The sequence below is a fragment of the Hypanus sabinus genome, chromosome 3 (genome assembly GCF_030144855.1).
Source record: "Hypanus sabinus isolate sHypSab1 chromosome 3, sHypSab1.hap1, whole genome shotgun sequence".
Lineage (NCBI taxonomy): Eukaryota > Metazoa > Chordata > Chondrichthyes > Myliobatiformes > Dasyatidae > Hypanus > Hypanus sabinus.
Window position 1 is genome coordinate 142,183,725 of NC_082708.1, and position 27,464 is coordinate 142,211,188.

General features: G+C 43.7%; 1 protein-coding gene across 1 annotated transcript in view; it reads left to right on the forward strand.

Moving 5' to 3' along the window:
- LOC132391709 (janus kinase and microtubule-interacting protein 1-like) overlaps nucleotides 1-27,464 on the forward strand; it is a 236,253-nt gene that overhangs the window by 99,314 nt on the left and 109,475 nt on the right. Inside the window, exon 4 of the mRNA XM_059965260.1 lies at nucleotides 11,937-12,179. Within this exon, the coding sequence (XP_059821243.1) occupies nucleotides 12,051-12,179 (129 nt within the window). The 5' untranslated portion in view covers nucleotides 11,937-12,050. The remainder of the gene's footprint in view (nucleotides 1-11,936; nucleotides 12,180-27,464) is intronic.

Genomic DNA, 27,464 nt, shown 5'->3' on the forward strand with positions numbered 1-27,464 from the left:
AAGGCCAGTCCCAAAAGGGCGCCAGGTCTGCTTCACCAACAAAGGGAAAAGCCCGCGTGCAGGACAGGCCTATGAATACGTGCCCCCTGCAGCATCCGCGCCCGGGGAGGGCGGGATCAGGAAGGCTTTAAAGCGAGGCCGTGAAGTTCGAATAAAATCTCTTTTGTAACCGCAGTTCATCGACTACGTGTCGTTATTTCAGCGCTGCGTGCAGCACACCGCTACAATTGGTGACTCCGACAGCCCGAACGATATTTGGGCCGAAGATGAACGACGCCGCATCTGTTCGTGCAGTTTTGTTGAAACTGCCAAGCTTCTGGACGCTGCCACCTCACCTATGGTTCCAGCAAGCAGAAGCCCAATTCCACGTTCGGCAGATAACCTCGGATGACACCCGTTACTACTACGTGGTGAGCTCCCTCGACCAGGACACAGCGGCCCAGGTTGAGGAGTTCATACAGTCTCCCCCAGCGGATGGCAAATACACAGAATTCAAAGCCCTGCTCATAAGGACTTTTGGACTTTCACGGCGCGAGCGAGCTGCCCGCTTACTGCACCTGGATGGTTTGGGAGACAGGCCACCGTCGGCTTTGATGAATGAGATGCTGTCCCTGGCCGGAGGACACAAGCCCTGCCTTATATTTGAGCAGGCATTCCTGGAACAGCTGCCCGAGGACGTCTGCCTGCTGCTGTCTAACGCGGATTTCAGCGACCCCCGGAAGGTGGCAGCCCAGGTGGACGTGCAGTGGAAAGCCAAGAAGGAGAGTGGGGCATCTGTCGCACAGATCACCAGGCCACGCTCCCAGCAGCAAACCAGACCAGGCCCAGCAGCAGAGCCCGCTAACCCCAGAGGCAGGGGTGAGGAGACCAACAAACACTGGTGCTTCTATCACCAGCGGTGGGGCGCAGAAGCCCACCTCTGCAGCCTGCCCTGTAAATTCCCGGGAAACGCCAGGGCCATCCGCCGCTGATGGCTACGGCGGCTGGCCATCGGGATAGCCTCCTGTGTGTGTGGGACAAGCGGTCGGGACGCCACTTTTTGGTCGACACCGGAGCCAAGATCAGCGTCTTACCTCCAACGAGTTACGACACCCGCAACAGGGCACTGGGTCCCGCCCTGAGGGCCGTGAACTGCAGCACAGTAAGGACCTACGGTACCCGTACGGTGCAGCTACAATTCGGCTCCAGCCGATTCACGTGGGACTTCACACTGGCCACCATAGCCCAACCACTTGTGGGTGCGGATTTTTTGCGGGCTCACAGCCTACTGGTCGACCTGCCCAGGAAGAGACTGGTACACGCCGAGACCTTTCAGACGTTCTCCCTGAGTGAAGCCCAGTTGCCAGCCCCACACCTAGACTCCATCACGCTATCCGACATCGACTTCACCAGAGTCCTGGCGGATTTCCCATCGGTTCTGGCTCCGCAGCTCCAGGAGCCATGCCCAGACACGGCGTACAGCACCACATCCCGACCCAGGGACCACCCCTCCACGCCCGTGCTCGAAGGCTTCCCCCGGATAAGCTCCATCTGGCGAAGGAGGAGTTCAAGAGGATGGAGGAATTGGGGATCATACGGCGGTCCGACAGCCCATGGGCCTCCCCCCTGCACATGGTGCCCAAAGCATCAGGGGGCTGGAGACCGTGCGGCGACTACCGCAGGCTGAACGAGGCTACAACACCGGACCGTTACCCTGTGCCACACATTCAGGACTTTGCAGCAAACCTGCATGGCACACGGATCTTCTCCAAGGTAGACCTTGTCTGGGGATACCATCAAATCCGAATGCATCCTGACGACGTCCCCAAAACGGCACTCATCACCCCTTTCGGCCTTTTTGAGTTACTCCGCATGCCGTTCAGCCTGAAAAATGCCACACAGACGTTTCAGCGGTTAATGGACACGGTGGGATGTGACCTGGTCTTTGCTTTCATCTATTTGGACGACATCCTCATAGCCAGCAGCAGTCGTCAGGAGCATCTGTCCCACCTCCGTCAGCTCTACGCCCGACTGAGTGAATAAGGCCTGACAATCAACCCGGCCAAATGCCAGTTCGGGCTCGACACCATCGACTTCCTGGGCGTCAGGATCACTACAGATGGGGCAACCCCTCTGCCCGCTAAGGTAGGCGCAGTCCACCATTTTCCCTCACCCACCATAATCAAAGGCATTCAGGAATTCGTGGGTATGGTAAATTTCTGCCACCGCTTCCTCCCTTCAGCTGCCTGAATCATGCGCCCCCTGCTCGCCCTGATGTCGGATAAGAGCAAGGACATTACCTGGGACGAGTAGTCCGCCGCCGCTTTCATTAAAACCAAAGGAGCCTTGGCAAACGTCACGATACTGGTGCACCCCAGAATGGACACCCCTACCACCCTCACAGTGGACGCATCTAACACGGCAGTCAGTGGGGTGCTGGAGCAACTCATCGAGGTTTGCTGGCGTTTTTCCTGACGTTTTTCAGCAAACACCTGCGACCACCCGAGCTCAAATACAGTGCTTTTGACTGGGAACTGTTGGTGCTGTACCTGGTGATCTGGCATTTCAGGTTCTTCTTAGAAGGTAGGCCCTTCACTGCGTTCATGGACCACAAGCAGCTTACCTTTACGTTCACGCAGGTGTCCGATCCCTGGTCGTCCCACCAGCAGCGCCATCTGTCCTACATCTCTGAATACACGACGGATGTCCGGCACGTCTCGGGTAAGGACAATGTTGTGGCGAACGCACTCTCTCGCCCTAACATTTCCAAGGGGTAGACTTTGAGGCGCTGGCGGAGGCGCAGCAGGCAGATGAGGAGATCCCTAGTTACAGAACTGCAGTTTCCAGTTTGCAGCTCCAGGACCTCCCCGTGGGCCCAGGTGAGAGGACCCTACTCTGTGACGTCACCACCGGCTAACCCCGCCTTGTCGTCCCAGCACCTTGGTGGCGACTCGTTTTCGACTCCATTCATAACTTAGCACACCCCTCCATCCGGACAACTGTCCAGATGGTCTCCAGCAGGTTCTTTTGGCACGGCCTCTGCAAACAAGTCAGTGAATGGGCCAAAACGTGCATGCACTGCCAGACGGCCAAGGTGCAGCGGCACACCAAGCTCTGCCGCAGCAGTTCCACCCCACCCACCGGCGTTTCAATCACATTCATGTGGATATCGTGGGCCCCCTGCCAGTGTCGCACGGAGCACAGCACCTCCTGACTATCGTGGACCGGTTCACAAGATGGCCAGAGGCGATCCCGCTCACCAACACTACTTCCGAATCTTGCGCCCGGGCACTGATCGCCACCTGGGTATCTTGCTTTGGTGTACCGGACCACATTACCTCCGACAGAGGCGCCCGTTCACCTCCTGCCTGTGGTCAGCTATGGCCAGCCTTTTGGGGACACAGCTGCACCACACAACTGTCTACCACCCACAGTCGAACGGCCTGGTGGAGCGTTTCCACCGTCACCTAAAGTCGGCTCTCATGGCCCGCCTGTGAGGAGCTAACTGGGTGGATGAGCTTCCCTGGGTCCTACTCGGCATCTGCACGGCGCCCAAAGACAATCTGCACACCTCGTCGGCCAAGTTGGTGCACAGCGCACCCCTGGTCATCCCAGGGGAGTTCATACCAGCCCCAAGGGGGCACGAGGAAGAACCCGCAGAAGTCCTGGGCAGACTACGCGAGAGGCTCAGCAACCTGGCCCCCATACCCACTTTGCAGCATGGGCAGAACCCGACCTGCGTACCCAAAGACCTGCAGAACTGTAAGTCTGTGTTTGTATGAGGGGCCGTTTACGGTGATCAGACACAACGGGTCCACATTTGTGCTGGACGTTGGGGGGAGAGAGGAGGTTTTCACCGTGGACCGCCTCAAACCTGCCCATGTGGACCTGGCGCAACCGGTCGAGGTTCCGGCACCGCGGCGCAGAGGCCGGCCTCCCAAACAGGGTCCGGCCCAGACTGTGGACATTGGGGGGGGGGGTGTATCGCCGGTTCTGGGGGGGTGTTATGTGGCGACCCACTTCCTAGCGCACTCGAACCGGATCACAAATAGCCAGCGCGCCGGCATAAAGGCCAGTCCCAAAAGGGCACCAAGTCTGCTTCACCAGCAAGGGGAAAAGCCCGTGCACTGTGAATACGTGCCCCCTGCAGCATCCGCGCCCGGGGAGGGCGGGATCAGGAAGGCTTTAAAGCGAGGCCGCGAAGTTCGAATAAAATCTCTTTTGTAACCGCAGTTCATCGACTACGTGTCGTTATTTCAGCACTGCGTGTAGCACACCGCTACAATCAGTTGTATAGTGAGGGATGACATGACTTATAGATATATTTCAGTGTCTAAGGTTAATGAGCCATATACAAAATATGCTTTCATAAGTCTTGATACAGCTTTTATTATGTACCTGCTCCTTCCAGCATGTTTTCGAAATGTAGCGTCAGAATGTGTGGTGACACTTGCAGATTGCCCCCAGCACATCCTTGGGTGTTAATGCAAATAACACATTTCACTGTAAGTTTCAATGTACATAAATAAATCTAAATCCATATGTACTATTGAAGATAAAATGTGCCCTTGTGTCAGGAAGATGCCTTTCTAGCGTTGCAACTACCATATGCTGTTTCTTGTTTTCTAGTAGCAGGCCAAGATACCCATATCACTGTGTTACAGCTTTAGCTCCAAAAGACTGGAAGCTGTTGAGCATTTGTTCAGCATCTGAAGCTGCCTTTTGATCACTGCCTTTGTATGAACTTAAACTGATAAGAGATAAGATAACTTAAACTGATAAGATAGGTAGGGGAGAGTTTAGGAATAAACTCTTACTGTCCCCCACCACAGAAATAAACACGCCCACATTAAGTTTCACCTTGTAGAAATAAGAGGCAGAATGTGCAACCAGAAGTCGTCATTGATGTGCACATCAAGATTGAAAGCATTTGTTATCTATCCACTGATGTCAGCTTGCAAGTAAGTGCTGCCCTTCTCATAAATGGCAGAGATCTTGCTCAATGGAAGAACAAAGCTTACCCACAAAATGGCCGAATAAAAGCATATTGGCAATCAGACTTTGAATACCTTTGAATATCCTAAACATTCAGAAAAAAAATCAATAATCCTTTAAAAGCAATTAAGGTGAAAAAATTCATTTAAAAATTAAAAAAACGATTAAAACATGAACATGAGAAGGTCTGCAGAAGCTGCTGAGATTGCCCTGTTACGGGGAGGGAGAATGTTACACAGGTAATCTGCATCTTGGATATGGACCTGGACTGTCGACTCTTTTGTAGCCATAGTTCTTTTCCATTCTGTGTTTTTCATCCCATCTTTCTCATTTTGTTGTGTGCAGGGGTGGGGGATTTGGGGCTCGATATGTCTGTTCTGTTTTTGGTGGGAGAGGGATTTGGGGGTTGATGATCATACTGCAATATTTTTCTTTGGCTACCTGGAGAAGAAGAATTTCAGAGTTGTTTACTTTGATAATAAGTGAACCTTTGAACCTTTGAAGCCCAGATCAACACACACAAAATGCTGGAGGAACTGGCATCTATGGAAATGAATAAGCAGTCGACGTTTCACCCCAAAATTCATCTTCAGGACTGAGAGGTAAGGGTAAAGACAACAGAAAGAATGAGGTGAAGAGAGCGGAAGGAGTATCAGCTAGAAGGTGATAGGTGAGGCTGGAGGGTGGGAAAAGTATAAGGCTAGAGAAGAAGGAATCTGATAAGAGAGGAGAGTAGAGCATAGGTAAAAGAGAAGGAAGAGGGCATCCGGGGGAAGTGTTAGGCAGGAGAGAAGAGGCAAAAAGCCAGAGTGGGGAATAGAAGAAAAGAGAAGGGGATGAGATTTTTTTTTACTGGAATGAGAAACTGATATTTATACCATCAGGTTGGAGGCTACCCAGACGGAATATAAATTGTTGCTCTGAGGTGGCCTCATCTTGGCACTGGCATGTCAGATTGGGAATGGGAATTGGAATTAAAATGTTTGACCTCCAGGAAAGGGTACTATGCTCAGTTCTGGTCGCCTCACAGCAGGAAGGATGTGGAAGCCATAGAAAGGGTGCAGAGGAGATTTACAAGGGTGTTGCCTAGATTGGGGAGCATGCCTTATGAGAATAGGTTGAGTGAACTCAGCCTTTTCTCCTTGCAGCACGGGAGGATGAGAGGTGACCTGATAGAGGTGTATAAGATGTTGAGAGTCATTGATCATATGGATAGTCAGAGGCTTTTTCCCCAGGGCTGAAATGGTTGCCACAAGAGGACACAGGTTTAAGGTGCTGAGGAGTAGGTACAGAGGAGATGTCAGGGGTAAGTTTTTTACTCAGAGAGTGGTGAAGTGCGTTGAATGGGCTGCCAGCAACAATGGTGGAACTGTATGCGATAGGATCTTTTAAGAGACTTTTAGATAGGTGCATTCAGCTTAAGAAGGCTTAAAACTTAAAATATTTAAAACATTTTTGAACAGTTAATTTGTTAAATACAATTTGTTTTAAAGGAACAACTTATTTTACACTTGGTCTTTTCCTTGGCAACCATTCCTCTGCATTCCAGTGAATAGGCTTGCTGTTTAGTTGCCAGGTCTAACATAGCACAGGTTTAATGTGAGTGCAATAGAACTGCAATAATTTGCATCCCACCGTTAGATTCCAGGGGCTGTTTGGTTTGGAGTGACAACATTTTCTTGCATGATGCAGCCCAAGATGTTAGACTGAAGGAGGGGATGAGCTTGTGACATTCCACTGGCTGCAGCTTTGACTTATAAGGATTTTTCTTTAAATAATTTATACATTTTTAAAGATTGAAATTTCTGATGTCAGGTGCAAATGAAGATTGTATGGAATTATTTTTCTTAGGAGGGCATTGATTGTCAGCTTGCAGTAGAATTTCAGCAAGAGTCCTATTGATCAGCCAACACACAGTCCACACAAGCATGACATTAACCTGGAGATACAGAGTAAATGAAACAGTGTTATATGGGGAGACTGGGCAAAGCCTGGGTTTACATTGTTGGTTTCTGCTGCAGCAATAGTTGGAGATTTTGAGATAGGTTTTTATTATGTATTTTTAGGCAACATCTGAGTAAAGTACATAGTGGTTTATAGGGAATTGGAATGCAGCTTGGCACAGAAGGAAATTAAGTAGTGTTCCTTTAGAATATGTGACAAATCAGGAGAATTTTCTGCAGAAATTCCAGGCACATGTATGTTTCAAGCATTTCTCCTTTCAATAATCCAGCTGTAATTGACAGTCCAGCAGAGAATGGCTCAGAATAAAACAGTATTACAAACTACAAGATTCACTTGAGGGAAGAGTTGTGCCATCATGGTTCTGGAGGAATGTAGTATTGTACTAAAGGTTTTGAAAAGCTAGTTGATCAGTTTATTTCCACAGAAGATTAAGGAAATAAAGCCAAGAATATGGCAGGAATTTAGACTGCAACACAGACTGCATTTCTGAATCAGAAAAACTTTTATCCTGTGTGGTTTAGATTTAATTCAGAGCACTCCTCACACTGAATATTTTAAGAGCTGGCTTTTGCATTGTGTGACAAATTTGCAGGTCTCACTGTCCCTGAGGCATTTTTCATCTGTGTCAAGGGAGTTAACTATTTGCTAAACATACAGCTGCACTCTTTATTCTTGTATAGTGTCGAGCAAGTGTAGAGTTAATGGATTACTTTAATGGTGGTACTTTTTAATCCCATCCATCAAAGCACATTGCATTAGAGATTGTGCGGAAAAAAAAGTCATTAGCACTGGCGGCTCTCTCAACACCAACCGAATGTGAAAACTCATGAAATACAAAGCCCACACAGGAACTGGCAGTTTTACTTTGGAAGATGTGATGGCGCAGCATTGATGTTTGCAGGGATAAATTGGATTATAACAATAAAGGGGCAAGCAGTTCACAGCATTATGCAGGTGCAAGGCAGAAAAAGAAGCTGCACATTTGTTATGCCAGCCCCCACCATGTTGCAGTGTTTCTGCATGAAACATCGCTCGAACCTCACTGTTAATCTGTGTAGCCAATGTACAGTTAACAAGTAATTGATATAATAGTATGTGCACTTTTTTACTTGTTTATGGGATTTGCTGCCAATATCTAATTGTACAGAATGGTTTTCTTGTCCATTTCATGAAGCAGCTAAGAATGAACAACTTTGTTGCAGCAACACACACAAAATGCTGGTGGAACACAACAGGCCAGGCAGCGTCTATAGGGAGAAGCGCTGTCGATGTTCCGGGCCGAGACCCTTCGTCAGGGCAGCGCTTCTCCCTATAGACGCTGCCTGGCCTGCTGCGTTCCACCAGCATTTTGTGTGTGTTGCTTGAATTTTCAGCATCTGCAGATTTCCCTGTGTTAACTTTGTTGCAGACCTATTCAGATCAGAATGCATAAGGGTGCTTTTTTGTGTGAGACTGATGGTTTCTCGGTCCCCTATCATTGATGCTGACTTTTTAAATCTGGATTTATTTAGGAAATGAACTTTAATTTCCTGGATTGTGTTTTGAACTTATTTTACCAAATCACTCACCTTGCCTCTGGATTACTGTTCAGTGGCCATCCCCTTGCGCCTTGCACTTAAAGGCTTCTGTATAGAGAATGTTTGTTGTACTTGAGTGGAAGGCTTTAGGTAATCAAAATGTTAGCCACCTGTTGCCAAGTATTCAACCTCTAAACTGTTATGGACATAGTCCATATTTATGTGATTGTTCAACTGGAGCCTCTGCATGGATATTGGTGGGACTCAGTAATGAAAAACCTTTGAAAAACCAGTTGTCCATCAGGGGCAACTGGTCAGACTTCAGATAACAATTGTCATGTGTACTGAAGTACAGTGAAAAACTTTTGAGTGCCATCCAAGCAGACCATGCCATGCATGAATACATCATGGTAGTAAAAAGAAAACAGAATATTGAATATAGTGTAGCAGCTGCAGAGAAAGTATATTGCAGGTGAACAAGCAAAATGCAAGAGGCACAGGGAAGAGGACTGGAAAATCAAGAATAAATTTTCAGCGCATGAGAAGTCCCTTTAAGAGTCTGATAACAGCAGGACAAAAATAGTTATGAGTATTACTTGCTGCTTAACAATGTAGATTGTGATGCTACTTGGAGTTCATTACATTAGGTTTTGGATTGCTTCATTGTCTGAGATTTGTGAATGAAGTATTTGATCTGATGAATAAATAGCCTACTTTTGACTCTCATTGGAAGTGTAAGAATTTCCATCTTATTGAGCTTTAGCCCAAAAATTACAAAGGTAATGAGTCAGTCAACAGAGGAAGTTAAGTTAAAAGGCAAAGACTCCTCCCTCCCCTCCCCCACCTTTTTATTCTTGTGTCTTCTCCCTTCCTTCTCAATCCAGGAGAAGATTTTGGCCCGAAAAGTTGATTGTTTATTATTTTCCACGAGTGCTGCCTGACCTGCTGAGTTCCTGCAATATTTTGTGTGTGTTGATTAGTTCAAGTTTTTTTCAATCAATAACACATTTTAAGGAAGTGCCAAAAAAAAAGGCCAATCTAGCAATAACTGTGCCCGAAAAATGGGATTATAGAGCCCCCAATTGACTATACATACAGACTCCCTCTGCTGGTTGATTCAGTTTGGTTCAACACACAAATTGCTGGAGGAATTCAGCAGGTCAGGCAAGTTCTGTAGAGGGAAATGAACAGTCAGCATTTCGGACTGAGACCCTTCATCAGGATTTGGACTTCACGAAGAAATAGCTGTTTATTTCCCTCCATATACACTGCTTGACCTGCTAATGTCCTACTGCATTTTGTGTGTGAGGCAAGATTTCCAGGATCTGCACTCTCCCCTGTATCTAAAGTTGTAGGTTTGTTGTAGGTTCTTTGAATCCAATTGAATGATGAGCATCTGTCTACAGTAACAAGCAAGCCTAGAACAAGTGGTCACTTCATCTAAAACAAACAGTCCTTTTCCAACTGACAAAAGATAGCACCTACCTACAATGTGTTGATACCAAATGATACTGTTACAATATAAGACCTTTCTACAGTATTGTTCACACTTGGGACATCAGAATTGAAAATACACATGGACTAAGATGTTAACTGTCCTGTGCTATCATCAATGGGATCATCAGATGATCTGCCACCTGTCTTCAGGAGTTTCGCCCGCTTATGATCAAGACTCCCTCGAGGTGGTGGGCCAGCAGTGCTAAAGCATCACCTCCCACTGAAGAGCTTAACAACTTAGCAACTGCCTCTATCAGAGTTGTTGGTCACTTCCATCCAATAGATAGTCTACTCTTCAGGTATCTCCTCGTGCCTATAGTATCCTTACCCTGAAGTTCCTGTAGGTAATTCTTTGGATCAATCACAGGCTCTCAAAATTGGATTTCCCTGTCATATACGTATATAACATAGTAGTCATCTTTCTTGATCATGTTAATTTCTGGTCCCACAAGTCATTGAATAGTCCCTTGATATGTCAAAGATGAGCATAAATGATTTAATTCTATTGAATATGCCTAACTGTTGTTACATAAGTGGTTAATGGGACTGATTTCCATGGGCATTTGATGAATAATGAGTAGGTTACTGTTCATTTGGATGTTTTGTTATTGGCATCTCTAGGAAGCTAGTATGTACCTGTACAGCCTCACAGTGAATGGGAAATTAACTGCTATTTTCCTCATCTGGTGGAAATCCCATTAATAAGTTCTAGGGTTAAAATATTTAGAAGCCCAATTTTAGTGCAACTAAACCTGATCTCTTTTATCTTGGTAAAGCCAGATCTTGAAGTAATAAATCAAATTTCATAAATGTCAGGACAATGTAAACACTCATGGAAACTCAAACCATATTCAAAAGGTTACAGGAGATGCTAGGTCAAAAGTTACCATGCATTTGAAATGCAAGTCCAGATTCAAGTATAACAGTTGTATAATAGCAAGTCCCATTTTTGTTTATACATTTCTCTAGAAATGTATTCATCTATGGAATATTATCATTCAGTACAAGTTACGCTTAGTCATTAACTGTATATTTAAACTACTGTCTTCCTTCCTTTCCAATGATGGAAACCATCAAGTTAGTTTATCTGCATTGTATCAGTGTTTTGATGATTAAAAATACTATGTTATTATTTGAATTTATATTAATCCTCCTAATAGTGCTGCTTCTCAATATTTGTGCCATATGTGAGACCCCTACATCAATGCAAATTAAATGCATGCTGATTAACCAATCGTATTTGCACTTCCTGTGGTCTTCCTGTATCAGGCCTCAGGAGTCAGCTGACACAGGTCATCCTACAGCTTTTAAGAGATTTTGGAGATCAGGGTATCAGGTGATCTTGCTCCCAATATTTTGAGAGGAAACAGGTTTATCAAATGCATTTTCTTGAAATAGAATGTTTTTCAGTAATGCAAAACATTCTCAAGGAAAGTTGCCAGGTATCTTTCCCTAATTACACTTTGTCGACATTCTTTAGAATGTATTTGCGTGTGCTTCCAACGAGCTGCTGAGTGAACCCAGACCCCATTTGGTAGATTTATTTTCCAGACATTATCTAGAAATGGCTTTCATCATATTGCAAATATTCATTCCCCCCTCCCCCTCCCTCATAAGCCCTGGAAGAATTTTGCTATTAACTCCAAAGTTATAAGAGTCCACATAATAGCCCAATGAACGAAATTCCACCCAGTCACCATTCATGTAAGTATGAATGCATGCAGTCTGTTGCCTCAGCTTTTATGAATTGCTTATCCTGGTATATCAAATTTGTCCACACACCTCCCTGGTAAGACCGTTTTCCTTGCTGACAGTAAACTATTGATAAGGCAGCTAAAGGAAGTTATGCTCGGAGACTGCCCTGAGGAACTGCAGCAATATATTAAGACTGAGATGAAATGTCATGCTTTGTATGATGCTGTTCTGTGATGAATTACAATGTTGAATTTACTTTCTACTTTGTCTTAACTGTATTTTCTCCAGGGTCCAGAGAATGGAGCCGGTGATGGGAGGAATATTCATAGGGTGTGAAGCCCTGACGGTTAGAAATTATTGATTTCCCATCCAATCTACAGAGAAGAACTGCTGGACAAAAAAATGTCAAAGAAAGGACGAGGAAAGGGCGAGAAGCCTGAGGCGCTAATAGATGCATTACAAGCTGCCAATGAAGAACTCCGAGCCAAATTGACTGATATTCAGATAGAGCTTCACCAGGAAAAGAGCAAGGTAGGAACACTGAAGCATACTGGACAGTACCAGAGTTTACACAGTTATCTTCATAGAACAACTGAATGCTGCCATGTCTATTAAAGAAAAATATACTTCCATTTGTCTTTCAAGATCCCTGAAGTGTTTTATAGTCAACGAAGTACTTGTTAAAAACAATTCCTATGCTGTCATGTGGGGAACATGACAATTGCTTCCACCCAATTGATTGAGAGCTCAGAATCAGGTTTGTATTGGTTAAGAGTTAAATGTTAGTCAGAACCCTTGGATAACTTTATTGCTGGGCCTTGAAGTGGTATCATGGAGTCCTTTCTGTTCACTTTGGAGACTAGATACTTCATCTGAAACATGACATCTCTGATTAGGTACCACTGGAGTTTCAGTCTAGAATTTTATGCTTACTTCTCACGTCTCAATCTTCAGAGACAGTAATGTGGTGGAATAGTTGAAGTGTAATGTGTAATGTCATCTTGGCTCTGTCAGTTCAGGTTATATTACTCTTTATAGTTTGTATGTAATGTACAGGCTTACAGAAACTCTGCCTCTTTTACAATTCTTTCAGGCAGTCAAGACAATTTGTAACTGAAAAAGTATTAAAGTTCAAAGTAAATTTATTATCAAAGTACATCTATGTCACTATGTACAACCCTGAGATTTGTTCTCTTGCAGGCATGCGCAGAAATCCAAGCAGCACAATAGAAAGACCACACCCAGCAGGAGAGACAAACAGCCAACAAACTGTACAAATAAAATTAGAAAAAGGAAAACAAAGAAATAGTAATAAATAAATAAATAAATAAGCAATAAATACCAAGAAAATGAGATGAAGAATCTTGAAATTGAGTCCACAGGCTGTGGAGCAGTTCAGTGATGGGGTAAATGAAGTTATTGCATCTGGTTCAAAAAAACCTGATGCTTGAAGGGTCATTACTGTTCCTTAAGCTGGTGTTCCTGAGCCTCCTGTATACTCCTGAAGACAGCAGTGAGATGGCCTAGATGGAGGGGGTCCTTGATGATGGATGCTGCTTTCCTGTGACAGTGCTCACTGTAGGTGTGCTTAATGGTGGGGAGGGCTTTACCCATGATGGACTAGGCCATATACACAGTTTTTAGTAGGCTTTTTTGTACAAAGGCACATGTTTCCATACCAGGCTGTGATGCAACCAGTCAATACATATGCAACCAGTCCACCACATATTGATAGAAATTTGTCACAGTTTTAGATGACATAATGAATCTTCACAAACTTCTCAGAAAGTAGAGGCATTGCCGTGCTTTCTTCAGAATGACACTTGCGTGCTGGACACTGAGGAACTGATATTCAGTTCCACCTTGGATCCCCTGATGAGGACTGTCTCATGGACCTCTGGTTTCCTCCTTCTGAAGTCAATAATCAGCTCCTTGGTCTTGCTGACTTTGAGTAAGAATCTGGCACCACTCAGCCAGAGTTTCAAGCTCCCCCCGATTTGCTGATCTGTCACCACTTGTGATTCGGCCAATGACAGAGGTCTTGTTGGCAAACTTAAATATGGCATTGGAGCTACAGTATGGTTAGCCTTGCAGTCGTAAGTATAAATCAAGTAGAGCAGAGGGCTAAGCACATAGCCTTATGTACCATCTGTGCTAATGGAGATTGTGGAGAAGTTAGTGCAGCCAATTCAAACTGACTGGGGGCTGCAAATGAGAAAATCAAGGATCCAGTCACACAAGGTGGAATTGAGGCCTAGGTCTTGAAGCTTATTGATTAGTTTTGAGGGGATGATAGTACTGAATGCCAGGCTGCAGTCAATGCAGAGTATCCTGATGTAAACATGAGGAAATCTGCAGATGCTGGAAATTCAAACAACATCACACACAAAATGCTGGTGGAACACAGCAGGCCAAGCAGCATCTATAAGGAGAAGCACTGTCGACGTTTCGGGCCGAGACCCTTCGTCAGGACTAACTGAAAGGAAAGATAGTAAGAGATTTGAAAGTAGTGGGGGGAGGGGGAAATGCGAAATGATAGGAGAAGACCGGAGGGGGTGGGATGAAGCTAAGATCTGGACAGGTGATTGGCAAAAGTGATACAGAGCTGGAGAAGGGAAAGGATCATGGGATGGGAAGCTTTGGGAGAAAGAGGGTGGGGGGAAGCACCAGAGGAAGATGGAGAACAGCCAAACAGCTAAATATGTCAGGGATGGGGTAAGAAGGGGAGGAGGGGCATTAACGGAAGTTAGAGAAGTCAATGTTCATGCCATCAGGTTGGAGACTACCCAGCCGGTATATAAGGTGTTGTTCCTCTAACCTGAGTTTGGATCATTTTGACAGTGGAGGAGGCCATGGATAGACATATCAGAACAGGAATGGGACACGGAATTAAAATGTGTGGCCACTGGGAGATCCTGCTTTCTCTGGCGGACCGAGCATAGGTGTTCAGTGAAACGGTCTCCCAGTCTACGTCGGGTCTCACCAATATATTAAAGGCCACACCGGGAGCACCGGGCACAGTATACCACACCAGCCGACTCACAGGTGAAGTGTTGCCTCACCTGGAAGGACTGTCTGGGGCCCTGAATGATGGTGAGGGAGGAAGTGTAAGGGCAGGTGTAGCACTTGTTCCGCTTACAAGGATAAGTGCCAGGAGGGAGGTCGGTGGGAAGGGATGGGGGGGCCGAGTGGACAAGGAAGTCGCATAGGGAGCAATCCCTGCGGAAAGCAGAAAGGGGGGGAGGGAAGGATGTGTTTGGTAGTGGGATCCTGTTGGAGGTGGCAGAAGTCCAGATGTTACAGATGTTGAGTGAAGAGTAAATGAAGAGGTATCTGCTGTTGACTGTTGTGATGGTAGGCAAAATGGAGCAGATCTAAGTGGCTTCTCAGGCAGGAGTTGATATGCTTCATCTTCAACCTCTCAGAGCACTTTATAACTGTAAGTACTAATGGACAATAATCATTGAGGGAGGTTACCACACTCTTCTTAGGCTGCGGTATAATTGAAACCTGCTTGAAGCAGGTGGGTAACTCAACCTGCCTCCTGAGAGGTTGAAGATATTAGTGAGCACTCTAGCCAGTTGATCAGCATAGGTCTTTAGTACTTGGCCAGATACCCTGGTTTGGCCGGCTGCTTTCCATGGGTTCACCCTCCTGAAGGATCCTTTCACGTTGGCCTCAGAGACTGAAATTATAGGGCCATTGGGAGCTGTGGGAGTTCATTGCTGAAACCAGTAACAGTACCCTCTTTCTCAATAGCCATGGACATAATGTAAGGAAAAGAAAAACTTCCACTGTTGCACAAATAATTTAGTAGTGGTGAAAAATTCATGTTTGTGCTGAAGTGGGGAGTTAGAACCAACTCTAGCTAAGGTAGGATTGTTGTTAACTGCCCACCTTAATTCTTCTTGTATATTAAGATTGTTGGATTCTATTATTGTTGTTTTGTTCTTTAGTTAAGGTGATGAAAATGATTGAATGGCTGCCTATTCATAGTTATGAGACTTAAGATATGGGTGAAGTAATCAATTTTCATTGAATTGCAGATGTAAACCCATGGAGAGTGCCTGAGCATGCTCAAAGTAGGAATGAAAATCTATAAATGAGCCAATTGCTGAAATATAAAGGCATATTCCTGCAGATTCTAATACTGCTATTGCTTAGACCAAAGAAGAATTGTTTTATAAATGCAGAAGATTTGTCAGTTAGAATTGGATTGATACTTGCAACTTCAAAATCCATTTGATGTGTGCCAAGGTATGTGAACAAAGCAAAGCTGGCATAGGATTTCTGTTAAATGTAACAGATTTTTATTCCCTTTACATTGCCCAATGGACTGTGAAGGAAGGACACAGTCAGGTAGAGGGTGGGAGGAATGTTATAGGTCAGCTCACTTGGGTCTTCTGGATGGCACCATACACTGAAAGGCTAGGATAAGTTGTTCCATAAGTTTACACCTAATTTTTCCAGATCCTTAGGTGGGACATGCAACAGATCCAAGAAAATAAGGAAAATGTTTAGTTTTACAACCTGAAGGCTGCTGTTTTTGGTCAAAGATGGATGATTGCCAACACTACCATGGAGTGCTCTGGTTATGATTCAGAGGAGAGGTGCTTTTCCAGAAGCAGCTCACACTGACTGTTCATCAAGACAAGCAGATAACCTGAACTGCCAAACAGATCATTGCATGCAACAAGAACATTGCATCCAATTTGTTTCTAACCTGAAGGTTATGCAGTGTTGAGGCTAAACGTGTTTCAAATATTCTTTTTTATTGTAGAATATTCTCATTGTGTTGAACAGAACACAGTGTTCATGCTGTGTTGATCTGTAATTCAGTAAGGTCATATCTATAGTCTGTTCCAAATTCTCCGTCTTACATTTCATACTTACCACAGAGAAGGAGGCATTTTGTCAAATTAATTCACAGTTTCTAGCTCACAGATCAATGCGAAATGGCATGGTGCCAAGTTGCATTCTCAGTTGAGGTAATTTTTTTGTTTGTAGGAATGGTGTTGGGGACAGCACAGTTTTTAGGGACAGGAATGAGGAGGAAATAGAGGTCAAGTCCGAGTCCTGTTCAGAGTGCTCAGTAGTTGAAGTCCATTGATCTCTATGGACAGATGATGGGTCGGCAAGTGTGGTGGATGAAGACCAGCAGTCCCTTTGTCAATGAACTGAGGTTGGTGGTCCCAGTGACTCCTCCCCCTAAGGTCTGTGAGTCTGTGTTGGTTGTCAGGATCTGGCATTGGAGGTCCTTGTGGGCAGGAGGCATGAGGGCCAATAAACTCCAGGTCAGCATTCTGGGGTGTAGGTCTATGCGAGTCTGAAGATTGAAGCCTGAAGGTCAAAGACCAAAGTCAGTGAGAACATATACTCACTGACTTTTGTTTTCGACATTCAGGCCCGATATCTGCAATACTACTGAGGAAGTCAGAGGCATTATATATGTGAGTACACTGGTGGCTGGAGACCTGGAGGCAGTCTGACTCTGGGGTTGGAGGCTTGTCTACATGTGTGAGTGTTAGAGAGAAAAGGGGCTTGTTTATTCTCTTGTTGTTTTGTTTTATTGATGCTGCTGTTGTTGCTTGTGTTATTTGCTAAACATTGAGTCATTCTGTGCTGGAATATGTGGTGATCCTTAAGATGTGCTGGTTGTTAACTCATGCGATGCATTGAACTGTATGCTTAATGTACATGCGATAAATACATTAATCTGAATTTCCCCAGTATTTCTCTCTGAAACCTTCTCTCTCCACGTTCCTGTCAATTCTGCCAGTCAGCTACACTAAGGCTGTTAATGGTGTTCAACTAGCTGACCTGCCTGCGCATATTTGGGATGTGGGTGTAGACAGGAGCTTTTTGGAAGCCCGCAGGGTTACGGGAGAATGTGTGAACCTCACACACACGGTACTGGGAATGAGGATGGAACCCAGGAGGCTGGAGCTGTGCAGCAGCAGCTCCACTGTGCTGCTCTTATTTTCTATTTTACTGCTGAAATTGAATAGCTCAGATGCAAATGTATAATTTTATCTTGTAATGGCTTATAAGATTGAGTTAAAGCTTCTGTCAGCTTTTTTATTGCACTATCTCTCACAGGAGATGTATTTGAGTTGAGTTAAAGTATTTGACTGGGTTGTAATGGGATTAGTCGAATGTTGGTAGCTGTAATAAAACCCCATATTGTCTTCAAAGCCGACTAGACCCGTGGGAGAGAAATGACTTCCATCTGTATCTGGATGATATTTTACTTGAGAAGAACAAAGTGGTTTGTAAGTTTATTAAGGATTGTATTCTACATGTTTGTTTTTATTATGAGATACAATAATTATGAATGATAGCAAATTTTTGCTGAGAGATTAGGACGGTCATGCATCAGAGAAACTTCAGTGTAGGATTTTGCTTGCAAGTATGAGACTTTGTGATTGCTCGTGCTGCACCAAAATGTATAACTGTATGCTAATCCAGACTTACTGAGAACTTAGTTGAATTATTGACCAACGGCCAGAAAGGGGATCAGAACCCCAAATAGGAGAAAATCTGCAGATGCTAGAAATCCAAAGCAACACAGAGAAAATGCTGGGGGAACTCAGCAGGCCAGGCAGCATCTATGGAAAAGGGTAAACAGTTGACATATCAGGCAGGGACCCTGGATCAGGACTGGAAAAACGAAGACAAATCAGAGTAAGAAGGTTGGAAGAGGGAAGGAAGAAGTGCAAGGTGGTAGGAGATAGGTGAAATAAAGAGCTGGGAAGTTGACTGGTGAAAGAGGTAAAGGCTGGAGGAGCAGGAATCTGATAGGAGAGGGGAGAAGACCATGGATGAAAGGGAAGGAGGAGGAGCGCCAGAGGCAGATGATGAGCAGGTAAAAGAGATGAGGTGAGAAAAGGGAACAGGAATGGGGAATGGTGAAGGAGAGTAGGGTGGTCTGGTCATTTTCTGGAAGTTCAAGAAATCAATGTACATGCTATCAGGTTGGAGGCTATCCAAATGGAATATAAGGCTTTGCTCTTCCAACTTAAGTGTGGCTTCACTGCAGCAGTAGAGGTGGATGTGGACTGACATGTCAGAATAGGAATGGGAACTGGAAGTTGATTTGAAATGAGTGGCAACTGGGAGGTCCCGCTTTTTCTGCCAGTCAGAGCGTAGGTGCTCGGCAAAGCAGTTTCCTGATCTATGTCTGGTCTTACCAATAAACAGGAGGCTGCACCAGGTACAGTAGATGACCCCAACAGACTCAGGGGTGAAAGGTCGCCTCACCTGGAAAGACTGTTTAGGGCCCTGAAAGGTAGTGAGGGAGGAGGTGTAGGGGCAAATGTGGTACTTGCTCTGCTTGCAAGGATAAGTACCAGGAGGGAGATCAGTGGGGAGGGATGAATGGACAGGGGAATTGCTTAGGGAGTGGTCCCTGTGGAAAGTGGGGGGAGGAATGCAGAAGATGTGCTTGTTGATGCGATCCTGTTGAAGATGGTGGAAGTTATGGAGAATTGTGTGCTGAATGTGAAGGCTAGTGGGGTGGTAGGTGTGGACAAGAGGAACCCTATCACTGGTGTGTCGGTGGGAGGATGGGCTGAGGGCAGATGTGCAATAGGCACTTTGAAGGTGTCCTGGGTCATTGGAACGCAGGACCCAGTTCTATCTGTATTCTGTCATTTTATATTCAAGTTAATTTTCTGCTGTCTGGTCAGTGGATGAGGGAGGAGATGTAACAGAAGTTTTCAGCTTGTACTTTTCTTTAAAGCTGTACAGTTAAAGAGAATAAAATTGACTTTGCTTTCCAATACTGAGTATTGGGAGCTGCTTGCATTCACCTCTCAAATTTCAGTTGCTTTGGAGTGAATGGATTCAAACATGCAGCGGAAACACACAGGGTGAGCTCCTCCACATGTAAGTTTCAATATGGACTTTCAGGATCATGAGGGACTGCACTGAGGTCTGATAAGGAAAAAAGCAAGCTCTACTGGAAAACCAATCTCCCACAGATCATCCCATACCAATCTCATCAATAAACTTCAGATGATGCTTATCATCAGGAGAACTTTCGACAGGACCATTTCCACATCTCCCAACCTGTTCAGTATTGTTTCTGTTCACACTAGACTGGAAGTGGCAACTGGAAAACTACTGGAGTGGTTACAAACTACAGATGTTTTATATTCATCTCATTGGCTCTGCACTCAAGCTTGGAACGTCTGGACAGCAAAGATACATACATCAGGATGCTGCTTATCAACTCTAGCTCAGCATTCAAGTTCATCATCCCCTCAAAACTAATCAGTAAGTTCCAAGAAATTAGCTTCAATACCTACCCCTTTGTGCAATTGAATCCTGGATTTCCTCACTTGTAAACTCCGGTCAGTTCAAACTGGCAACAACATCTCCTCCATGATGTCCATCAGCACAGGTTCTCCCCTGCTCTACTCACTTTACATTTATGTGTGGCCAAGCATAGCTCCATTTCAAGTTTGCTGATGATGCCACAGTCAGTGGCCGAATTAAAGGTGGTGACCAATCAGCACATAGGAGGGAGATTGAAAATCTGACTGTGTGGTGCCACAACTATTTCTCAATGTCAGCAGGACCAAGGAGTTGGTTTTTGACTTCAAATTTACCCATCAAGCATCAGGTTCTTGACTAGAGGGGATAACTTCACTCAACTTCTCTTGCCCCATCATTGAAACATTCTCAGAACCAATGCAATCACTTTTAAGGACTTTTCATCTGGTGTTGTCGATACTTATTGCTTTTTTATTGATTAATATTATTTCCTCCTTTTTGGTTTTGCACCATTTGTTGTCTTTTGCACACTGGTTGAACGCCCAGCTTGGTGCAGTCTTTCATTGATTCTGTTATGGTTATTATTGTATAGATTTATTATGCCTGCAATAAAATGAATGACTGACCAGTGCCCAGATGGTAGCCAGGGCGGGGTAATGCACAAATGGTATTTTGTCAATAACTGCTTGCTGACTAGGCTCTTCACTGGGCTATAAGAACTACATATTGTATGTTCACTGAAGATTTCATCTTGAGGCTCAGAAAAATCACTCTTGTGTTGAGCAACACACTAGTTGGTTAGTGTGAGGCATATTCTTAAGATCGTCACTTCAAGGATAAGGCAAAAGCGAAGGAGTTTTATTTAAGATAAAATAGCAGGAAAATGTGCTATGATGAAATTGGGGTTCCAAAATGGCATTTAAAATGTAAAGTACGTCAAATGTCATATTGGTAGACAGAACATTTGCTTGCACTTAGCACTTAACAGAAGCGTGCAAAGCAGACAGGTATAGCGTCAGTCAGTGTGCAAAATTGCTTTGATCCCTATACGGCCATTTGAAAGCTCCATGTTTTAATCTGAACATATGCTTAAAGGCATAAGGGATCTCCCATTAGTGCTGCTTAAAAGATTCATGGCTAATTACATACTGGTAGCTAGTTGATTTCTTCAGGCTGTGACTCTAATTCTGTGAGTTTTGGATGCTTTGTATGATTGGCTGGAGTTTTAGTGGTCTGCAGGGAGTTGTATGGCAGGCGCTGTTAAAGTTTCATGCTGACTAAAAGCTTCACGGCTCTTGACATACGATGAGCAGAATGTCAGCTTCTTGGTATTGAAAATGACTGGAAGAATGAATGAAATTCAGGCAGATCAAGATGAGTTACTGGAAGAGAAGAATGAGAAGGGAAGAGGGCCTTTAGATGGTAGATCTATTGTAATATTGCTGTATTATTGGGAAACCATAGATGTTGTTTTAATTTGACATTCTTGGATTGTGTTCACCGACCTTGATCACCTTCGAGGTTACTAAAGACTTTTGTTTTCTTAGAGTTAAGTATTTCACATTGCCCTCTTTCACAACCTTCTGCACTGAGCATCTCTGGAGGGCAATCTGGTCTTCATAGTCAAAAACATCTTGTTTTTGTTCAACCTCTTATAAATTATCTGCAGCACACAGTTTGTAAAATGGTGCTTATTCTTTCTTGGGGTTGTAGGCTGTAGCACTTCTCCCAATGATCAAGCAACTCCTGTATCATAATGCAAATCTCTTTTCAGACAAAATAGAAAAAACAGAAAACGCTAGAAATACTCAGCATGGCAGGCAACATCTGTGGAAAAAGAGACAGTGATAAAATTTAGGGTTGAAGACCCAAAGAGGGTAAGGAAGGGATGGAACTACTTATGGTATGAGGCCAGAGTTGTTATGGGCATAAAGTGTTGATGATGTTTTCTGGTTGCTTTCTAGTGTTGCTATATATCTGGAGTAATCAGAGAAGATTCATGAAAGAAATGAATGTAAAGTCTGTGAAATGAGAACAGTTAGAGAATGCAAACAAAGGGGCACAAATCTGGGCATGTAGATCCTTCAACTATAGTTCAGGGGAAGAAGGAAGATGTCAGAGACACTGTTTGGAAAATCTTATCAATAAAGCAGATGAAATAGAGATAGGTGGAGGAACTGCAAAAATGGAAAGGTGTCCTGACAGGTAGCATTGTGGGAGCAAGTATGGTAGTGGTCACTGTGGGAGTCTGTGGCTTTGTAATCAATATTTGTTGCTAATCTATTTACTGATTCCTCTAGTATTCTTCATTTTTCTTTTAGGATGTGCAGCTTAGCCTTTGAATGTACGGCTTGGCTTTATGTTGTGCAGGCTAGCTTTCAGGTATGGAGGCCATCTTAAGGATGGCCTAAAGACTAATTGTGTTGACAAAGTAATTGTCTTGAGCATTGTCTGTATGCAAAGAAGATATAATGTATATGATATGAATGTTTACTGTAAGGTCATGTTTTGAATTTATTGCCCAATTTTCCTTTCTAATAATTTGCATATTACTTGCTGCTTTTGGATACACTGTTCTAAAGTGCCCATCATGCATTATGACCACCTTTTTTGATTTACACGTTCTTTCTTTGTGCAACATTTTCACTTGTAAATTGAAGAAGAGCTTGGTAACATGCAGGCAGCAGGAAGTGGACGTGCTAGGATGCCACATGCATGGACCGACGGAGGTCTCACTCATTTACATATATCACAAACAGTTTTGATCTTGGCAGAACACCACTAATCACAGACCTCCAGGCGGAAAAGTCCTATTGACCACTACCCTCTGCCTTCAATGGGCAAGGCAATTCTGTAATTTAGTGAAATGATAAATGACACACATGTGATAGTTCAAAGTAGCTGGAAGTTTTGAAATACAGGAATAAATTAAGACAAACTCCTGATATAGCTGGATGTTCTGAATCTTAATGATTTAGGACATGGAAAGTGGTGGTTCATTTTAAGAACGTACTTCCAAATTCAACTTTGTCCTTCAATAAAGAAGATGTTTTTTATACCTATCCTGAGTAAAGTATGAATGAACTAGTCCCAGAGCAGGTTTTAGTTTTGGGCTTGCACTGCACTTAGCATCTAGCATGGGCATACACAAGATCACAAGACAAAGGAGCAAAAGTAGGCCATTCGGCCCATCAAGTCTGCTCCGCCACTCCACCATGAGCTAAACTATTCTCCCATCTAGTTCCAATTTTGTGCTTTCTCCCCATATCCCTTGATACCCTGACTAATTAGATACCTATCAATCTTCTCCTTAAATACCCTCAATGATCAGGCCTCCACAGTTGTATGTGGCAATGAATTCCGTAAATCCACGACCCTCTGGCTAAAAAAATTTCTCCTCATCTCCGTTTTAAACGGGTACCCTCTAATTCTAAGACTGTGGCCTCTTGTCCTGGACTCACCCACCAAGGGAAATAGCCTTTCCTCATCTACTCTGTCCAACCCTTTCAACATTCAAAATGTTTCTATGAGATCCCCTCTCATTCTTCTATATTCTGATGAATACAGTACAAGAGCCGACAAACGCTCCTCATATGTTAGCCCCTGCATTCCAGGAATTATCCTCGTAAATCTTCTCTGAACTCTCTCCAACATCAGTACATCCCTTTTAAGATAGGGGGCACAAAACTGCACACAGTAGTCTCAATGAGGTCTCACCAGTGCCCCATAGAGCCTCATCAACACCTCCTTACTCTTATACACTATTCCTCTTGAAATGAATGTCAACATAGCATTTGTTGTCCTTACAGCTGATCCAACCTGGTGGTTGACCTTTAGGATATCCTGCACAAGGACCCCCAAGTCCCTTTGCACTTCCGAATTTGAATTTTCTCCCCATCTAAATAATAATCTGCCTGATTATTTCTTCTTCCAAAATGTACAACCATACATTTCTCAACATTGTATCTCATTTGCCATTGCTTTGCCCACTCTCCTCAACTGACCAAGTCTCTCTGCAACCTTACACACAAGAATATTTTAGTCTTGGTGCAGATTTGTACTTGTAGATTTGATGTAAGCAGTTTATTGACAATCGGACTGAATGCATTTCATGCATCTTGTTGCACCAGAAAGATAAACTTCATACAAAATGGGTGTGTAACATCATGAGGGGCATTGATAGGGTGAATGGAAACAGTCTTTTCCCCAGAGAGTGGCAATGAAAGACTAGAAGACGTAGCTGCAAGATGAGATGGGAAAGATTTAAAAGGAATATCAGGGGCAGCTTCTGCAGGCAGAGGGTGTTGTGTATATAGAGCTGCCATTTTGGAGGAATCATTACAGAAGATGTCTGGATGCTGCAGTTAGTCTGTTTCATTCTGTTATGGTGACTACAAACTCTGGCATACATGAAGTTCAACATTAATTCAAAAATGGCAGTGCTGCAATGAAGTCAATGTAAAGCTGTCATTGGGAAAGGAGTTAATTAGCAGAAACAAAAGGGGACTGCAGCCAACCTGTCAGGATCTCTTATGGAGCAATGCTTTTGGCATTCTGTGTCATTTCATGCCCTTACACAGACCCAGTACTCCCTGTGAGTAGCCATCTTCCTGCATGAATATGCTCCACCAGTTCAGGCTCACATATGAGATATATTATGACACCTGCTGTATTGTTCTTTCTTGATTATTTGAGACATTCATGAAAGTGGCAAAGAGAAGCAGAAAAAAATGTGTGTATGTCATCCAGACAGGTCTACAAATTATACTCTGATATTTCTTCCTTGCTCATGCTGCGTGATGTAACTTGACTTTGAATGTGATGGATGACTTCTGTAATTGTGCACTAAAGCAGGCAGAGTTGAACAGCATCAAGACTGCCCTACACGCCAAAGAGTAATGAACTATTTTGTTTGAGTCCATCTTTAACTATTTGTTTCAAAGATGGATATTGCTTGAGAGTTGAGAGGACCCGGTCTGGTTCAGAAGATGAGTACATCAGAGTAAAAGGCAGGGTGGATTTAATCTTTAACATTGGACAGTTACCCACGTGAAGGAAGGTGGAAGCTTTGGAAGCTCTGGTAGCAGTGCAGGAGTCTTTTAGCAGAAGAAAACGCAGACTGCAACCAACCTGTCAGGATCTCCTGTCGAGCAAAGCTTTTGGCATCGTTTGGTATTTGATACCCCTTGCAGACCCAGTACTCCCTGTAAGTAACCATCTTCCTACGTGAATATGGCCCATCAGCCATTTTTGTCTGGTGCCCTGGACTTGGCCATCCTTTCTTTTTAGTTAAGGTTCGAGAATTGGGTCTCAGCAGAGGCTGGGTAGAAATATTTAACTACGGAGATTTTGCTAGAAGCATCAATAGGCCAAAAAACCACGGGGCATATTAGAGACCATAGGTCATAGTACGTTTGTAGAAGAATTAAGCCATTCAGCTCATCGGTTGGCTCCACCATTTCATCATGGCTGATATTATTCCTCTTAACTCCATACTGCTTTCTTCACCTGGTAACCTTTAACATGAAGCATCTGAAGAGTCTAATCCACACTGTATCTCAGTAAATAAGTATATAATCTGGAACCTATCAACCTCCACTTTAAATATATCCAATTACTTGGCCTCAACATTAAATGGTGGAAATGAATTTGACAGATTTACCACCTCCTGGCTGAAGAAATTCCTCCTCATCTCTGTTCAAAAGGGATGTCTCTCTATTCTGAAGTTATGTTCTTCGATTCTAGACTCCCCCACTATAGGAAACATCCCCTCCATATGCACACTATCTAGAGCTTTCAATATTCAATAGGTTTCAATGAGGTATCCCATCATTCTTCTAAACTTCAGAGAGTTCAGGCCCAGAGCCATCAAATGCTCCACATACATAAACATTTCATTGCTGGAATCATTCTCGTAAATCTCCTCTGGACCCTCTCTGAAGCCAGCACATCCATAAAGAGCCCAAAATTGCTTACAATACTCTAGGTGTGGTCTGACAAATACCTTATAAAGCCTCTGCTTTACATCCTAGCTTTGATATTCTAGTCCTCTCGAAATTAATGCTAACATTGCATTTGCCCTCCTTATTAATAGTTTCAATAGGTACATTTAATGCCAGAGAAATGTAAACAATATACATTCTGAAATGTTTTTTCTTCACAAATATCCATGAAAACAGAGGAGTGCCCCAAAGAATGAATGACAGTTAAATGTTAGAACCCCAAAGTCCTCCCTCAGCTCCCCAATCCCACACATAATCAGCAGCAAAGCAATGAACCCCATACCAGCAAAAAAGCATCTGCACCCCCCACCGAGCAGTGAAACATGCAGCAAGCATCAATAAAGACTCAAACTTGCATTAGCCAAAGACTACTCACTCACCTAGTAATTTGACATACCACAGGCTCTCTCACTCTCCCTAATAAGAGAAAAAGAGGTGTCACCATTTCACAGCAAGAGAGGAGACATAACAAAACAACTCAATGATTTGTGGTGTTATCGCTGACTCAACTTGCAAGTTAGCCTTTAGAGAATCTTGTATGAGGACTCCAAAGTCCTTTTGCATCTCTGTGTTTTGAATTTATTCTCCATTTAGAAAACAGTCTGTGATTTTATTCTTTCTTCCAAAGTGCATGACTATACACTTCTCTACACTATATTCCATCTGCCACTTCTTTTCCCAATCTCTTAATCTAAGTCCTTCTGCAGACTCCCTCAACACTACCAGATTTGTCAGGCAACTTCTCCCCTTAAGTAAATTATGCTGACTTTGACCTATTTTATCATGTGCTTCTAAGTACTCTGAAATCTCATCTTTTTTTTTTTGTAATTCTAATTTTTATTATTATTTATTCTTATTTTATAAAGCAGCACGGCATATCATAGAGAAGATACAGGACAGCATATTTATACAGCCATGACAGGGAAACATATAAAACTAAGAAACAAAAAAAAAGACTTCTAATTTAAGTTTAAATTAACATACAACCAAAATTGATCCCACGCGTCTTGCAAGTTTTCCCTCACTGTTAATTCTTCCCAACATGTGTTCATATGATGAAATCTTAACCATTTCCTCAGTCCATTCCTTCATGGTGGGACATTTGGGTTTTTTCCAGTTTTGTAATATAATATTTGCAGCTGTGATGAGACCCACCTTTAGAACAGTAAATTTGTCATTGTTTACATTAGGTATCTTTGTCCAATCACCCAGGAGACAGAGCCGTGGACACAAGGGCAGTGTTGATCCTGACCAATTCCCCCAACAAATCAAGAACTTTACACCAAAATGGACAAACCATGGAACACTCCCAAATCATGTGAAAATATGTGGCCACCTCATTTTTACATTTCCAGCATAAATGATTATCAATAATCCCTATTTTGTAGAGTTTAGTTGGTGTCCAGTAATATCTGTGTACTATCTTACGCAGAATAAATTTCCCTCTCACTTTGAAATCTCATCTTAATAATGAACTCCAACATCTTCCCAACCACTAAAGTCAGGCATTGTTTTTTTTTTGCCTTCCTCCCTTCTT